This window comes from Microtus oregoni, unplaced genomic scaffold (genome assembly GCF_018167655.1).
Source record: "Microtus oregoni isolate MIOR12 unplaced genomic scaffold, Mior012 000029F_ref0000214, whole genome shotgun sequence".
Lineage (NCBI taxonomy): Eukaryota > Metazoa > Chordata > Mammalia > Rodentia > Cricetidae > Microtus > Microtus oregoni.
In genome coordinates, this window is record NW_024543088.1 from 14,189,747 (window position 1) to 14,208,893 (window position 19,147).

General features: G+C 36.5%; 1 protein-coding gene across 1 annotated transcript in view; it reads right to left on the bottom strand.

Annotated features, from left to right (window-relative positions):
* Positions 1 to 5,306: 5,306 nt before the first annotated feature.
* LOC121464677 (vomeronasal type-2 receptor 116-like) overlaps positions 5,307 to 19,147 on the bottom strand; it is a 33,275-nt gene continuing 19,434 nt past the window's right edge. The window contains 2 exon segments of the mRNA XM_041677700.1: positions 5,307 to 5,347; positions 5,350 to 6,216. Of these exon segments, the coding sequence (XP_041533634.1) occupies positions 5,307 to 5,347; positions 5,350 to 6,216 (908 nt within the window).

Sequence of the window (19,147 nt, forward strand, 5' to 3'; positions counted from 1 at the left end):
TTTATAGGGTTCATGGAGCCATTTTAGGGTTCTTTGTCCATCAAACCATATTACCCTGGAAGGAATCCATGGGAGTCCATCCTCTGTGGAAATAAAAGCAGAACCTCTTTTCCACAGTAACATATACTTAGACTCAAATTTTGAACTCAAGATACTTTTATGTTGGTTTATCTTAGCAGCTTCCAGAATCAAATGTCTGCAGTCAAACAATTAAAAGAAAACACAATAATAAACATAATCCAGACTCTGTGTATATTCCATATTTATATGATTTATTTTTCTTTACTACTTTAATCTATGGCTGTTTGTACTCTTCATATTATTTTTACTGTTTCTTTAAAGACTTTGTTTTATTTTTAAAGCTATTTCCTTTTATAACTCTCTATACTTTGCATTAACACAACTTTGGAATGTGCAGTATGTTATGTTTGAGTAGGTAAAATATATGTCAGCTGTTATATATTCAGGTTTATCTCTTTACATTTGTAACCAGGAGTTTTACAAGGTCTCCCTTGATAAATTCTTATCTCCACCAATCATCAATGAATCCCCAGCCTTTTGTGTTTTTATGGAAACAAGGCATGACATCTTTCCCATTGTAACATATTTTTTTGACTTCTACTTTGAAGTTAAGGCTTTTACAATTATATAGTTTGGTTTAATTTAGGAGTTTCTATAATTCAATGTCTCTCAATAGCTATTGTTCACTCGTCAAAAATCAAAAACTAGAGAAGCTAAATAAGAAGGTGAACCCAAGGAAAAACATATAGTCGTCCTCCTGGATATTGGAAGTAGACAAAATTGCTGGGCAAAAATTGGGAACTTGGGGGTGGGGTGGGATGGGGGAAAGAGGAGACGGGGAGAGAAAAGTGAGAAGGGGAGGATGGGGGAGCCTGGGGAAATGGGATGATTGGGATAAAGAAAGGGTGGATATGGGAGCAGGGACGTATATATCCTAATTAAGGGAGCCATCTTAGGGTTGGCAAGAGACTTGACTCTATAGGGCTTCCCAGATGTCCAGGGAGATGTTCCCAGTTAGTTCCTTGGGCAGCTGAGGATAGGGAACCTGAAATGGCCCTATCCTATAGCCATACTGATGAATATCTTGCATATCACCATAGAACCTTCATCTGGCGATGGATGGAGATAGAGACAGAGACCCACATTGGAGCACTGGACTGAGCTCCCAAAGTCCAAATGAGGAGCAGAAGGGGGGAGAACATGAGCAAGGAAGTCAGGACCACGAGAGGTGCACCCACCCACTAAGACAGTGCTGCCGATCTATTGGGAGCTCACCAAGGCCAGCTAGACTAGGACTGAAAAATCATGGGATAAAACCGGACTCTCTGAACATGGAGGACAAGGAGGCCTGATGATAAACCAAGGACAATGGCACTGGGTTTTGATCCTACTGCATGTACTGGCTTTGTGGGAGACTAGCATGTTTGGATGCTCACCTTCCTAGACCTGGATGGAGGGGGGAGGACCTTGGACTTCCTACAGGGCAGGGAACCCTGACTGCTCTTAGGACTGGAGAGGGAGGGGGAAGTGAGGGGGAGGGGAAGAGGAGTGAGAAGAGGGGGAGGGAAATGGGAGGCGGGGAGGAGGCAGAAATTTTTTCGATAAATAAATAAATAAAAATGAAAAAAGAAATTAAAGTCAACAGGACACTACATAGGATCCAGACTCTGTGTATGTCCATATATAGGTTGCTTGTATTTTTATATTATTTTAATCTCTTTTAAAATACTTTATTATTTATCAACTAGTTTTTCTTTTCTTTGTGTATACCCATCTTTTTTTCTCTTTAAGCCTACACATATTTTTTTTTACACACACTGTAACCTGTTTAGTGTTTTCTTTTCCCCTCAGGATGTGTCTTTTTTTTAGCATATGGAGTATTCTCTGATTAAATGAGACAAGTCTAAAACTGATATGTCAGCCAATGGTCTAGCTCAGCTTAGCATATGGCCCTGGATGCAGGTTCTAGTTCACAGGTAATGGACAATAGCTGTGTCTTTGTATGCACAGGGCCTACTTGATAGAGACTGGTCATCAGGAAGCTATGTTTGATCTGTGTTCTGAACTTATTTTTAAAAGATTTTTCAGAGCTTATATGACTATACATTACCAGAAATAGGACTCCATCTGTAGGTGGATTTTTTTGGACTACCAACTCACAAAAATGGCACAGAAACCCATTCTTAATTATAAAATGTCAGTCTATAGCTTAAGCTTGTACCACTAGCTCTTATAACTTAGAGTATCCTATATCTTTTAATCTGCATTCTTATACGGGACTTGTCTATCTTTACTCTCTAATACCCATCCTGTTTTCTCCCCATCTGGCTGGTAACCCTGCCTATCTTTTTACCAATGCCCTCTGTCCAGAATTCCTGTTATATCTCTGCCAAACTATTGTCCATTTAGCATTTTTATTAAATTAACAACACCGACAAATCTTCACAGAGTGTAAAGCGATATTTCACAACAGAAGACTATTTCTCCTTCTTTCAATGCATCTTAGTTGTCTCTAAATATTTTAGTGGACTTGAGGCCATGTGGGCTTTGTCTTATCCAGGTTAGTATGTTAATTGGTATCATCCACGTACAGCTCATGTTTAGGCAGTCATTTGTTGGGATTTTATGAGTGGATCTTCTGAAATTTCTGGACAACACAAAGTCACAACAAAGGACCTATTGCTTTTGTTCTTAGAATGATACCATGTCCTCTCCTGTAATGATCCCCAAGTTTAAGGGTTAGTAGTTGTATCAACTTTTCATGTTTATTGGCTGTGGCTTTCTGTAGGGGTCTCTGTGTCTTTGCTTCATCAGGATTGAGAGCTACACTCTTCAGTAGAAAAAAAAAGATTTTAGTATAGTTAGGAATTATGCTGATTTAGCAAAGTAATGATTATAGGTTCTCTTCTAACCTCCCTAAGTACAATAGCCATGGGTAGTTAGCTAGGTTTACATTTCCAGCCATGGTTTACTCTTGTTGATTAGGTCTTTGGTCAGATTAGACAATTATTGTCTATCTGCACAATCTGCATGACACTATTGCACCTTTAAGGTTATTTTGTCATACTGATATTTCGTGTGGTGGTTCATAGCTAAGTAAGACTCTTTGTGGCTTTGTTCCTTTGGAAATTTACATAGCACTAAATATATAAAAATAGACTCTTGGTTTTTTAAAATTAATAGAAGAAAGAACAACTATTAGACTTTCCCTTTCCTGCACATTTTTTGTATTTTATTTTTCATTGTAATTGAAAATACATTCCTCTCTTATACAATATATCCAGGTTACAGGTTCCCATTTCTACTCCTTGCAGCTCACCCTTGCCTATAGCCTCCCTCAGATCTACTCTTCTTCTATTTCCTCTTCAGAAAAAGATCAGGCCTGTAAGAGTCAAACAGTCCAATTGCACAAAACAAGGCACAACAAGACAAGGAAAAAGCCTTCATATAGAACTACATGTGCACCATTTAATTTGGAGCTAGTAACGTCAGAAGATAAAGAATGTAAAAATTTGTATTTCTAGCTCCAGGTTACCTTATTCAATATCATTTTTTATTTTATCAAATTATCTAAAAATTCCTTTTTTAAAAACAACTGAGTATTCATTATTTCTTTTTCTGAAGTTCTCACATAATTCCATCATTTTCTGCATTGTAAACTTTCACAAACAGCTTTTCTGGCTCTTTCAAATCTACGGACTGTTTCTTCATTAAATGTTATTACATGCATATATTTATGCATATATACACTCATATATATCTTTCTCAACCTTTATAATGCTACATGTCTGTATGTTTTCATGGTTTATATTTGCTGGTGGATAACTGACAGGTGTGTTCTTCCATGGGGAGAACTATTTCTCCCACTCTCAGCCTTTACTTATCCCATGTAGATTTTTGTGTAAGGTCAGGGCCTTATGGTCTCTTCTTGAATCATTTTTGAATGCCTATTATCATTTCCCTTGTTCAGTTCATGTTTAGGCAGTCATATTGGTAAGACTTATGGTGTAGCTTCTGACGTATTAGAAGACACAGTAAAGAGACAACTCTGATCCTCTGCTCTTTACAATTTTAGGACTCTATGTTCTGCATGTTCTCTGAACCTTAGATGTGGGACTTGTTTTGTAGTTATGCCAGATATGACTTTGTTCTAGAATTCTGCCATTTGTTTCATTATTTTTTTTCTCATGAATTGTTGCAAAGAAAATTTTCCTTGGTGAGAGGTGAACTAAACTTATATGAGGGCTAATAATAAATATTTTATTAGATATTATCTTATTTTATTAAAGTCATGGTTGTATATTTTCTACTTAATCTGTATTATATAATCGTACCTGATGTACATTTATTATAGTTACTTTTGATAGGTAGTTGATAGTATTATTGCTCATGATTCTTTTACATCTATTTGTAGTAATTATGCATATTTCCCTCTTTTGAATTGATCAACCCTATTCTTATTTAGAGTAGCTCCTTTTACTATTTCCCCAATAAGATCACTTGTACCCTGGTATTCTGCTCTCCACTGCATTCTCACCTTCTTTCCTGGTTTCTATACTTAGTCTGGGGGATACTCAGGGTGGATAGAACATGAGACATTTTTCTTTCTTGGTCTGGGTTACCTAACTCAACATGATTTTTCTATTTCCAACCATTTATGAGTAAAACATTTTCATTATCGAGATGGCAGTTGATGGATATCTAAGTGTTTCCATTTCCTACCTATTTTGAAAGAACAGCAATGTGAATGTCTGAGCAAGAATCTCTGCAGTGGGATGTCAGTTCTTTTGTGTATATGTCAAAAAATGGTATAGTTGGTCCCGGTAGCAGACATCCTTTTAGCTTTTAGAGTATTCTACATGCTAATTTATGGATTGGCTTGATATTTGTACAAGAACCCTTTCTCAAAGAACCAGTTCTTTGCCTGACCAATGCAAGAATCTCAACTATCACACAAAGCCCCTTATACTCTAAAAATAAAAGACTTTAAGATAGAAAGTAGTTCTCGTATTATTTATCTTGAATACTATCATGTAATTAAATATTGAGTATAACTATTGGCCATAAATTTAAAAGTAACATGAATAACTACATAGAATAAATTTTCAGCAGTAGCTTATATTACAGAATAGATTGTCTGTAATAAACAGTGATGGAATCTTTTACTATTAATAAAGTATGCACTTCAGAAAACCTTTCTGAAAAATAGTTCAATAATTATAATTTTTTGCTTTACTATTTTAAAGTAGTTTATGATGAAGTTAGTTAATTGATCAAAATGATCATTATTTTTGAGAGTGTCCTTTGTTTTTGAAACATTTCAATATTTCTTATCAGGCCTTAGGAGTATTATGTAGCACTTTGGGAAAAATATGCACCCAAGCATCCCTGCAGTCGATGCCAAGATGGAAAAGACCTCCACAGCCACCATGACTTTGTCTTTGGTGCTATAGTAGACAGGGATGAAGGTGACCCAGACACTGCAGAACACTAGCATGCTGAATGTCAGGAACTTGGCTTCATTGAATCTATCAGGCAGGTTCCTGGCCAGGAAAGCCACAGTGAAGCTCACTAGAGAAAGGATCCCCAAGTATGCCAACACACAGTAGAAAGCAGTAACTGAACCCTTGTTGCACAAAATGATGATGTGACTATGTTCAGAGTGTGCATCTGCTTCAATATAGGGAGGCGAGGTTCCCAGCCAGACTCCAAGGAGAATAAGCTGGATCAGGAAACAGATGGGGATGACAGAGTTATAGATGCCTGAGACAAAGAGCCTTCTCATTGTTCTTCCTGGTGCCGTGGCTCTAAAGGCCAGAATTACAGTTATAGTTTTGGTCAAAACAGTGGAAAGAGCCAGAGTGAACACCAGAGCAAATGTAATTTGTTGCAATATGCAGGAGGCTGTATTTGGCTGGCCAATGAAGAGAAATGGGCACAGGAAGCAGAGGAGGAGGGAGATGAGCAGGATGAAGCTGAGAGTCCGATTATTGGCCTTAACGATGGGTGAGTCTTGGTGCTTGAGAAAGATTCCAAAAACTACAACTGTGCTGACAGACATGCACAGAGCTGTGCAGGCCAGAGCCATGCCCAGAGAGTCATCAAAGGACAGGAATGTCACTGACTTTTGTAGGCAGCTGTTTCTCTCAGGGTTTGGATACTCTCGAATTGGGCAAGGGATACACTCCTGCTGATCTATGGGAGGAAAAGAACCAACATTTCAATTTCTAAAGTTATTTCTCATTCCATATTTAAGTTTTGGAGAGCAACTTCCACTGATATTGTGTATAGCCTGTCACAATCTGCTTTACTATAGTGCCAAGAAGGACACTAATGGACTAACTCTGTAGAAATTCCCTTTTACTGTCTGTCATGAATCCCTCATGATAAGCCTCGTGCAGACAAGTTTGTTACTGTTTGTCTTGGGCAATGAAATAATGATCTACTTATTCGGATAAAGTAAAATTGACATATAATCATATAAGAAATTCTAAAATTGTGCCACACCAGACTGATCAGACTACAGATGCTCAGTTGAAAGCCAAAAAAAAAAAATGATCTTCTGCTACAACAAAGTTCAACTTAATCACCAGAGGACAAATTCTTTATTGGACAGAGACTCCCAGCTAGACCAGAGGTCATGTCAGGTGCCAGAAATCTAGGCCTCAAAGACTATGAAACCAAAGTGGAAACAGAAACCAGAAACAAAACACCATTCAACAAAGAGAAATTCAAAATTCCATGACTAGAATTAATTATCCCACAGTTAGATGCCTAAATGACAGTATTCAAATATAATCAACAACAACCAGAAAAATAGGATGCCACAAGAACTTGTCTATCCCCATGGCAGAAAAACCTGGATATTCCAACAGAGTCAAAGCATAAAGAAATTACCTTAAAACATCTTTATTGGAGATGATAGAGGTCCTTAAAGAGGAAATGAAAAACTTCTTTGAGGAAGCTGAGGAAAAGTTCATCAAAGAATTAGAGGACATTGACGAATCCCTTAAAAAATATCAAGAATAACAAGAAAAAACAAGCAAAGAGGAAAACATTCATGACATGAAAATTGAAATTGAAGCAATAAAGAACACAAACTGAGGGAATTCAGGAACTAGCCAATCCAGGGGAGCAAACATGAACTACAGACACAAGCAGTACTAACAGAATACAAAAGGTGCCAGGGGTTGAAGATGCAGTAGTAGAACTAATTTCATTGGGCAAAGAAAATGTTAAATCTAATAAAAACTCCTAACAATAAACATCCAGGTAATCTGTAACGTCATGAAAAGACAAAATCTAAAAATAATCGGAAAAGGAGAAGAACCTCAGCATAAAAATACAGAAAGTACACTTAACTACATAATAGAAGAAAATTTCCTAACTTGCAAACATGACTATAAATTTTTAAGAAACTTACAGAATGCCAAAGAGATTACATCAGAAAAACAAGTCCCCTGTCACATAAGAATCAAAACACGAAATGTCCAGAACAAAAAATGCTTTTAAAAGCTGTAAGGCATAACAATAAAATAACATATAAAGATGGATCTATAAGAATTACACCAGACTTCTCACTGAAGACTCTAAAAGCTAAAAGGGCATCAACAGAGAGATGTATTGTAGACTCTAGGACTTCAAAGATGTAAGCCCAGATTAATACACCCAGCAAATCTTTCAACAATCATAGATGGAGAAAACAAGTTGATAAATGTCAAAGTCAAATTTAAACACTGTTTATCAACAATTCCAACTTTATAAAAGGTACTACTAAAGAATAGAAACTTCAACAAAGGAAACTAAATACACCCGTGAAAACATAATTAATAGATAATCTCACAAAAGCAAAATCCAAAGAAGGAAAACATACACATACAACCTGCCCATCTACACACACACACACACACACACACACACACACACACACCACACTACACAATACCACACCACATCATTCTACCACTCTCACAAACAACATAATAACAAGATATAACAAACACTGGTCATTTTATATCTCTCAATGTCAATAGGACCAAGAAGACAACTAAAACACAGAATTGATAAAAAAGAAAACAGGATCCATCCTCTGTTACATACAAGAAACCCACCTCAGCATCAAAGATAGACGTTACTGAAAAGGATTGGAAAAAGGTTTTCCAATCAAATGAACCTAATTACCAAGCTGGTATAACTTTCCTAATATGTAGCAAAATAGTCTTCAAAGCACAGTTAATCAAATGAGAAGAAGAATCTGGGAGGTGGTGGTGCACGTCTTTAATCCCAGCACTTGGGAGGCAGAGGCAGGCAGACCTCTATGAGTTCAATGCCAGCCAGGTCTACAAGAGCTAGTTCCAGGACGGGCTCCAAAGCCACAAAGAAAACATGTCTCGAAAAAAAAATCAAAAAAGGTGCAGAAGGACATTTCATACTTATTAAAGGAAAACCCACTGGGATAACATCTCAATTCAAAACATCTATGCCTCAAATGCAAGGACACCCACATTTGTGGATGAAACATTACTCAAGCTTAAATCACACATCAATGTCTACATGTTAATAGTGGGAAACTTTACCACCACACTCTAATCGATTGAGAGGTCATCCAAACTGAAACTAAACAGAAATAATGGAAATAACAGACATTATGACTCAAATGGACCTAATAGGTTTGTTTTACAGAAAATCTTAATCAAACACAAAGGAATATACTTTCTTCTCTGCATCTCTTAAAATCTTCTTCAAATTTAACCATATACTCAATTACAAAGCAAATCTCCACTATACAAAAAAAATTGAAATAACATATCATCTATCAGACCACCATAGAATAAAGTTGGGATTAAACAACAACAAAAACAACAGAAAGCTTACAGACTCATGGAAATTGAATACCTCTCTAAAGAATGATTCATGGGTCAAGGAAAATTAAAGAAATAAAAGACTTCCTAAAATTTAATGAGAATTAATATACAACAGAGTCAAATTCGTGGGACATAATAAAAGATGTGATAAGAGGAAAATTCATAGCACCAAGTACCTGCATAAAGAAACTGTAGAATTCTCATAGAGAGACTTAGCAACATATTTGAAAACTGTAGAAGAAAAAGAGAAATAGATGTCAGGGAATAAACAAACTGAGGGTTAAATTCAATAAAATAGAAACAAAATAATAAAAAGAATAAGTGAGCTGGTTTTTTGGGAAAATCAACATCATAGACCATCCATTTTCAAACTAACTAAAAGTCAATAAAATAATATCCAAATTAAAAAATACCAGAAACCAAATGGAGAACATAACAACAGACAATGAAGAAATCCAGAGAATCATTAGATCATATTACAAAAATTTTACTCCACAAAATTGGAAAATCTAAAATAAATGGAAATTTTTCTAGATAGGTACCACATACCAAAATTAAATCAAGACAGATAAACAATTCAAATAGACTTATATCCCCCAAGGAAATAGAACCTATCATTAAAAATTTCCTGACCAACAAAAGCCCAGTTTTATTGCTATGTTCCACCAGGCCTCAAAGAGAAGCTAATACCAATACTCTTAACAGTTCTCCACAAAATAAAAAAAAGCAGGAACATTGTCAATAATACATTTTATGAGGCTACAGTCATCCTGATACAAAAAACACACAAAGACTCAAAATTAGATTTACAAGCTAACTTCCTTCATGAAAATTGATGCAAAAAATCTCAATAAAATACTTGCAAAGTAAATCCAACATTATCATAAATATCATCCACCATGGTCAAGTAGGCTTCATCCCAGAGATGCAGCGATGGTTCAACATGCAAAAATCTGCCAATGTAATCCACCATATAATCAAACTGAATGAAAATACTAAAGATGATCTCACCAGTTGCTGAAAAAGCCTGTGAGAAAATTTAAGTCCCTTCATAATCAAAGTCTTTATGAGATCAGAGATAAAAGAAAAAAGCCTAAATATAGAAAAGGCAATATATAGCAAGCCAATAACCAATATCAAATTAGATGGAAATTCAAAGTGATTCCACAAAAATTAGGGAAAAGACTGTCCACTTTCTTCCTGTGTATTTGATATGGAACTTGATGTTCTAGATAGAGCATCAAGAAAACTAAAGGAGATCAAAGGAATAATAATTGGAAAGTAAGAAGTCAAAGTATTTCTATTGCTGATGATATGATAGTATAATAAGGGATCCCAAAAATTCTACCATGACGCTGCTATAGATGATAAACACCTTTCAGCAAAGTGACTGTATACAAAATTAAGTAAAAAGAAAAACCCAAGTATCCCCCCTCTATACAAATGATAAAGAGACTGAGGAAGAAATCAGGGAAGCAATACTCTTAAAAATAGCCACAAGTAATATAAAATATCTTGGAGGTAACTAACCAAAAAAATTAAAACCTGTACAACAAAAACTTCAAGTCTTTAAAGAAAGAAAATTAAGAATATATTAGAAGATGGAAGGATCACCCATGCTCATGAATCAGCAGGGTTAACATAGTAAAAATGTCTGTCTTACAAAGAGCAGTTACAGATTCAGTGCAATCCTCTTTAAAATTCCACAAAAATTCGTTATAGACATATAAGAAACAATACTCAACTTCTTAATGAAAATGAGTTAGCTGTAAAAGAGAACCATGCTACATCTCACAAATAAAGAGAAACTGATGCCTAGTCCAACAATAATCAGAGACTCCAAACCTAGAAATTGATGGAAACAGAAGCATACACACAAAGAAAAATATTATGGAGGGGTTTATGGAATCCTGAACAAGAGGGAGAGGAAGGACTATAGGACACATTGGTGTCATGGTACCAAAAGACCGCCTATGGAACCATCTAAACTGAGCTCATAAATGCTCACAGAGACATTTAGACTATTTGTGTGATATGTATGTATAAATATTTGTTATGCTAATGTTATAGAAATCAAAATAATAAGTTTTCAAGCATCATTATTCATTTACTATTGTAAAATCAGGTAGTGCGTATTTAAGAATTAACTATCATGTCAAATACAAACACTGACAAACACTGGCACTGCTCTGCTCTTAAGCACAGATGATATTGTGGAACACATGTTTGGTGAATGCAATGATGTTGCCACTTTATTATACTCAGAGAAATAGTTAGTGCTGTGTCTACTCTCAAACTATTGATCTTGTTCATTTATTCCAAGCCATAGTAATACAATATCACAGGATTTAAAAAATGTTCAAAATTTGTTTGTTTGTGTATGTATCATGTGTGAAATTCTGATTCATTTATAAAATAGAAAGTTATGGTATGTACAGACATGATAGAAAAAGAAAATATGTTTTATTATTGGATTCCAGCCATGTGATACGTGTATTTCATACATTGAAACTTACTTATTGGTACTTGATGTGGCTACCTACATAGTCTTCCACCGTCTCTCCCCCTATGGTATAATCAGGTGAGTCTCCAAGATTTTTCCATTTTTCAAATTCCCAAATCTATTCCAAGTCCTACTTCCGGTGCCCCAATCTAGTTTGGCCACTACCACCTTCAATCCAATCAGTGTCTAGGCTTCTACAATGATAAATACCATTTACCGAAATTAAATCAAGACCAGGTGAACAATTTAAATAGACCTATAATTCGTGAGGAAATAGAAGCTGTCATAAAAAAAACCTCCCAACCCCCCCCCAAAAGCCCAGGACCAGATGGTTTTAATACAGAATTTTATCAGAACTTCCAAGAAGAGTTGATACCTATACTCCTTAATGTGTTTCACATAATAGAAACAGAAGAGTCCTTGCCAAACTCTTTTTATAATGCCACAGTCACCCTGATTCCAAAGCCACACAAAGAACCAACCAAGAAAGAGAATTACAGACCAATCTCACTCATGAACATTGATGCAAAAATTCTCAATAAAATTCTGGCAAACAGAATCCAACAATACGTCAAAAAATTATCCATTACAATCAGTAGGCAGCATCCCAGAGATGCAGGGCTGGTTTAACATATGAAAATATCAATGTAATCTATCATATAAATAAACTGAAAGGAAAAAAATATGATCATTTTATTAGATGCTGAAAAAGCATTTGACAAAATTCAACACCCCTGTATGACCAAGGCCTTGGAGAGATTAGGGATACAAGGTTCATACCTAAATATAATAAAAGTAATATATAGCAAGCCAACAGCTAATATCAAATTAAATGGAGAGAAACTCAAAGCCATTCCACTAAAATAGGAACAAGACAAGGCTATCCACTCTCACCATATCTCTTCAACATAGTGCTTGAAGTTTTAGCAAGAGAAATAAGACAACATAAGGAGATCAAGGGGATTTGATTGGAAAAGAAGAAGTCAAACATTCATTATTTGCAGATGATATGATAGTGTACATTAGTGACCCCAAAAACACCAAAAAAGAACTCCTACAGCTGATAAATACCTTCAGTGATGTGGCAGGTTACAAGATCAACTCCAAAAAAAAAAAAAAATCAGTAAGCCCTCGTATACACAAAGGACGGAGAAGCAGAGAAGGAAATCAGAGAAACTTCACCTTTTACAATGGCCACAAGTAGCATAAAGTATCTTGGAATAACTCTGAGCAAGGAAGTGAAAGCTCTATTTGACAAGAACTTTAAGGCACTGAAAAAAGAAATTGAAGAGGACTCCAGAAAATGGAAGGATCTCCCATGCTTTTGGATGGGTAAGATCAACATAGTAAAAATGGCAATCCTACCAAAGGCAATCTATAAATTCAATGTAATTCCCATCAAAATCCCAGCAAAATTCTTCACAGACCTTGAGATAGCAATAGTCAACTTTATATGGAAAAACAAAAAACACAGCATAGCCAAAGCAATCCTATACAATAAAGGAACTTCTGGAGGCATTACCATCCCTAACTTTAAACTCTATTACAGAGCTACAGTAATGAAAACAGAGTGGTACTGGCATAAAAACAGAGAACGTGACCAAAGGAATTGAATAGAAGACCTGGATATTAACCTACAAACCCAAGAGCACTTGATTTTTGACAAAGGAGTTAAAATTATACAATGGAAGAAAGAAAGCATCTTCAGCAAATGGTGCTGGCATAACTGGATATCAACCTATAGAAGAATGAAAATAGATCCATATCTATCACCATGCACAAAACTCAAGTCTAAATGGCTTAAAGACATCAATATAAATCTGACCACACTGAACCTGAGAGAAGAGAATGTGGGAAGTAGACTGCAACACATGGGCACAGGAGACCACTTCCTACATATAACTCCAGTAGCACAGACAATAGGGCAACAGTGAATAAATGGGACCTCCTGAAACTGAGAAGCTTTTGTAAAGCAAAGGACACTGTCATTAAGACAAAAAAGCATCCTACTGAATGGGAGAAGATCTTCACCAACCCCGCATCAGACAAAGATCTGATCTCCAAAATATATAAAGAACTCATGAAACTAGACTTTAAAATTCTAGTTAACCCAATTATAAAATGGGGCACTGAGCTGAACGGAGAATTCTCAACAGAAGAAGTTCAAATGGCCAAGAGACACTTAAGGTTATGTTCAACTTCCTTAGCGATCAGTGAAATGCAAATCAAAACAACTTTGAGATACCATCTAAAACCTGTCAGAATGGCTAAAATCAAAAACACCAATGATAGCTTATGCTGGAGAGGATGTGGTGTAATGGGTACACTCATCCATTGCTGGTGGGAATGCAAACTTGTGCAACCACTTTGGAAATTAGTGTGGCAGTTTCTCAGGAAATTCGGGATCAGCTTACCTCAGGATCCAGCAATTCCACTCTTGGAAATATACCCAAGAGATGCCCAATCATACTACAATATGATACATACATACATTTGCTCACCTATGTTCATAGCAGCATTTTTTGTAATAGCAAGAACCTGGAAACAGCCTAAATGCTCCTCAATTGAAGAATGGATAAAGATAGTGTGGAATATATACACATTAGAGTACTACAAAGCAGTAAAGAACAATGTCATCTTGAATTTTGTATGCAAATGGATTGAAACAGAAAACACTATACTGAATGAGATTACCCAGACCCAAAAAGATGAATATGGTATGTACTCACTCATTTGTGGACTCTAGCCATATACCAAGGTCATTAAGACCATAATTCACAAACCCAGAGAAGTCAAATAACAAGGTGAAGCCAAAGAAAACCATATATAGATCCTCCTGGAAATTGGAAGCAAACAAGATTTCCTGGCAAAAGCTGTGAGCATGGGGGTAGGGCAGGAGTGGAGGTGAGTTTGGGAAGAGAAGTGGAGAAGGAAGGACTGGCAAGAGCTTGGGAGAGTGGGAGGTTGGGGATGGAAGAAGGGTGAATATAGGAGCAGGGAAGAAGATACCTACAGTAAGGGATCCATTTTAGGGTTGGCAAGAGACTTGGCTCTAGAGGGGATCCCAGGTGTCCACAGGATGTCTCCACCTAGGTCCTTGGACAGCAGAGGAGAGGGGCCTGAACTGTCCTTGCCCCACTATCACGCTGATGATTATCTTGAATATCACCGTAGAATAATCGTAAGGTGACAGATGGAGATAGAGACAGAGACCCTCATCAGAGCAACAGACTGAGCTCCCAAGGTCCAGTTGAAAGGCAGAAGGAGGGAGAAGATGAGCAAAGAAGTCAGGACCACGAGGGGTTGGTCTACCAACTGAGGCAGTGTGCCTCTTCTAATGGGTGCTCACCAAACACAGCTGGACTGGGTTTGAATGAGCATGTGATCAAACCTCACTCTTTGATTGTGGCTGACAATGGAGGTTGACTAAGAAGCCATTGATAAAGGCAATGGGACTTGTTTTTATGGCATGTTCTGGCTTTTTGGGAACCAAGCCTATATGGATGCACAGCTCCCTAGGCCTTGGACTTCCCACAGGGCAGGATTCCTGGCCCTCTCTCAAGCAGGGCTTGAGAGGGAGGAGGGGATGTGGGAGAGCGGGAGGGGATTGGGAGGAGGGAAGTAAGTGTAAGTAATTGTTTGGAAAAATAAAAATTTAAAAACATAACTTTATGAAGATGATAGACCTCCTTTAAAAATAAAAAAAAAATTACCTTAAAGAAGTAGAAGAAAAGAAAGAAATTGGAAGAAATCAGCAAATCCCTTAAAGAAAGCAAAGAAAGCCAAAAAGACCCCCCCCACACACAAAAGAACCAAAACCCCACAATCAAACAAGTGAAGCAAATGGTTCAAGACTTGAAAACTGAAATAGAAGCAATAAAGAAAATACAAATCGAGGTAATCTGGAAATGGTAAATCTGGGTAAAGGTTCAGGAACTGCAGATAGATGTAAGCATAACCAACAGAATACAAGATATGGAAGAGAGAATCTCAGGTGTTGAAGATACTATAGCAGGAATAGGTTCATTGATAAAATAACATTAAATTTCAAATGTTGAAAATACTATAAAGGAAATAAATTCATCAGACAAAGAAAATGTTAAAGTCAAGGAATTCTTGACACAACATATTTAAAAAATCTGGGACACCATGAAAATACCAAACCTAAGAATAATAGGGGTAGAAGAAGTCTAGCTCAAAGGCACAGAAAATATATTCAAAAAAATCAATGAAGAAAACTTGCCCAACTGAAAGAAGGACATGCCTATGAATATACAAGAAGGTTACTTAACACCAAATAGACCTGACCAAAAAAAAAAGTCCTCTCGCAACACAATAATCAAAATACAAAATATACAGTATAAGGAAAAAATATTAAGAGCTGTGATGAAAAATGGTCAAGTAACATATAAAGGCAAACCTATCAGAATTACATTCAACTTCTCAATGGAAACTCTTAAAGCCAGAACTTCTTAGATAGATGTTCTGCAAACACTAAGAGGTCATAGATGGCAGCCCAAACTACTATACCCATCAATACTTTCAGTCACCACAGATGGAAAAAACAAGATATTCTATGACAAACCAGATTTAAACACTACCTCTCCACAAATCTATCCCTTCAGAAAGTATTAGAGAGAAAACTCCAACCCAAGAAAGTTAGCTACATTGAAATAAATGTAGATAAACTCAAATTGATTCCACTAAAATCAGCGTTGTCCACTCTATCCATATCTATTGAATATAGTACTTGAAGTTATAGCTAAAGGAATAAGACCAAAGAGGAGATCAAGGAGATACAAATTGGAAAGGAACAAGGCAAACTTCCACTTTTTGCAAATGATATGATTGTATACCAATATCGTGACCCAAAAAGGTTCTATCAAGGAACTCCTACATCTGATAAACACCTTCAGTAGAATGGCAGGATATAAGATTATGTCAAAAATATTCAGAAGCCCTCCTATATACAGACAATAATTTGAATGAGAAAGAAATCCAGAGAAACATTCACAATCACCACAAACAACATAAGATATCTTGGGGTAACTCTAACTAAACAAGTGAAAAACCTATATCATGAGAACTTTAAGTGTTTGAGGAAATAAATTGAAGTAGATATTAGAAAATGGAAAGATCTCCTATGATCTTGGATAGGGAGAATCAACATAGTAAAAATGTCAAGCTTACCAAAGGCTATCTATAGATTCAATGAAGTCCCCATCAAAATTCCAGTACATTTCTTCACAGACCTTGAAAGAACATTATTCAAATTTATATTAAAAAAGACAGGAAATATCCCAAACAATGTACAATGAAGGGACTTCGAGAGTCATAACCATTCCTGACTTTAAGCTGTACTATAGAGCTATAGTAATGAAAACATCTTAGTATTTGCACAAAAGCTGGCAGGTGGATTAATGGAATTGAATCATACTAAGCCACAAATATATGCTCACCTAATTTTTGACAAAGAAGGTAAAATTATACAATGGTAAAAAGAAAGCATCTTCAATAAATGGTTCTGGCATAACTGGATTCCAACATGTAGAAGAATGCAAATATAAACTTATTTATTGCCATGCACAAAACTCAAGTCCAAATGGATCAAAGATCACAACATAATGTAGCCTCACTGAACCTCGTAGAAGAGAAACTGGGAAGTAGCTTTTGAACACATTGGAACATGAAACTACTTTCTGAATATAATACCAGTAGCACAGACACTGAGAGCAACAATAAATTAATCAGACTTGCTGAAACCAAGAAGCTTTTGTAAGGTAAAGGACTGCCTTTATTGTTATCACAGAACCTACATCCAGTAACTGGTGGAAGCAGATGCTGAGATCCACAACAAAGCACTGGGCGAAGCTTCTGAAATCCAGTTGTAGAGAGGGAGGAGAAATACCATAAGCAAAGAAGTCAAGACCATGATGGGGAAACTCACAGAAACAGCTAACCTGAACTAGTGGGAGCTCACCAACTCTAGACTGAGAGGTGGGGAACCTACACATGACTGAAGTAGGCCCTCCAAATGTGGGTGACAGTTATGTGGCATGGGTAGTTTGTGGGGCTACTAACATTGGAAATCGTATTTATTCCTAGGGCATGAAGTGGCTTTTTGGACCCTGTTCCCTATGGAGGAATACCTAGTCATGTTGGGAAAGTCTTGTTCCTGCCTCAAATGAAGCAACAGACTTTGATTAGTCCCCATGGGAGGCCTTACCTTCTCTGAGGAGTAGATGGAGGTGGGGTGGGAGAATTGTGGAGGGGGGGGGAGTGAGAAGAGGGAAGGGAGGGGAAACTGAGTTTGGTATGTAAAATAAGATTATTTTAAAAATAAAAATAATTCTAATATTAAAAAATGGAAAAACAGAAAGAAGAATATATAAACCCAGGTGATGGTAATACATTATAAAATTAAAGTAGATATCAATGAAATGGGAAAAAAGAAAACAATAGGAAGAATTAGCTAACCTAATATCGGACTCTTTGATGAGATAAACCATAAGGTCAGACACTTGGCTCAAGTAACCTAAAGAAAGAAACAGAGGACTTAATTTAAAAGAATCATAAATGGCAAAGAAACATTATAGCAAATATGAAAGAAGCTCAGAATATTGTTAGAAAATATTTATTTATTTATTTTGTAAAAAGAAAGCAAAACAAATTTTTTTTATTTTACATACCAATCCCAGTTCCCACTCCCTCTCCTCCTCTGATTCCTACTACCTTCTCTCCCACCCGACCCTCCATCCACTCCCCAGAGAGGGTAAGGCATATTACTCTGAGGAAGTACCAAGGCCCTCCCCACTATATCCAGGCTGAGCAAGGTATCCATTCAAAAAGAATGGGTTCCAAAAATCCAGAATGAGCAGTAGGAAAAAAAAATCCTAGTGCCACTGACAGTGGTCCCATAGTCTGCCCCAGTTATACAACTGTAACCCATATTCTGAGGGTCTAGCTTGGTCCTAGGTTGGTTCCTTCACTGTCCATCTGGAGTTGGTGAGCTCCCATTAGCTTAGGTAAACTTTTTCAGTGGCTATCCCCATCATGGTCTTGACCTCTCCACTATTGCTTAGGGTCTTAGCTGGGGTCATCCTTGTGGATTCCTGGGAATTTCTCTAGTGCCAGATTTTTTGCTGTCCACATAAACACTCCCTCAATAAAAATAGCTCTTTCCTTGCTTTCTGTCTCTGTCCTTCCCCCATCCTGACTATTTTATTACGTCAAATTATTCTCCCCTTTCCCCTTCTCCTCTCTCCTCTTCTTCTGCCTTCCCTTCTTTCCCCATCCCCATGTTTCCATTTTTTTCCAGGAGATCTTGGTAAGAGAATATTTTAAAAAAGAAAAGAAAATGTGTATTTCAGTAAGTGTGTAAACCTTCAAGAAATGGATAAATTTCTACCTTTGGCCATGCCATAAAAATTAAAACACTAAGTCAAGAAGCTAAACAAACCCATAACACACAGGAGATTGAAATAGTAACAAAAGTCTTCCAGTTATATAAATATTAGGACCTCATGAATTCAGAGCAGAATTTCACCAGAGATTCAAAGAAGATGTGCAGTCAATCCTACTTAAAATATTAAAATAATAGAAAGAGAAAAATAATTTCCAAGTTCCATTAGAAAGCCATTTCATCCTAATACCAAAACCAGGTACTGACACAACAAAAAAGAAAACCATGCACCATTATTTCTTATAAATGTAGGCTCATAAAACTCAATAAAATTTTTGCAAATAGAATACAGATTTA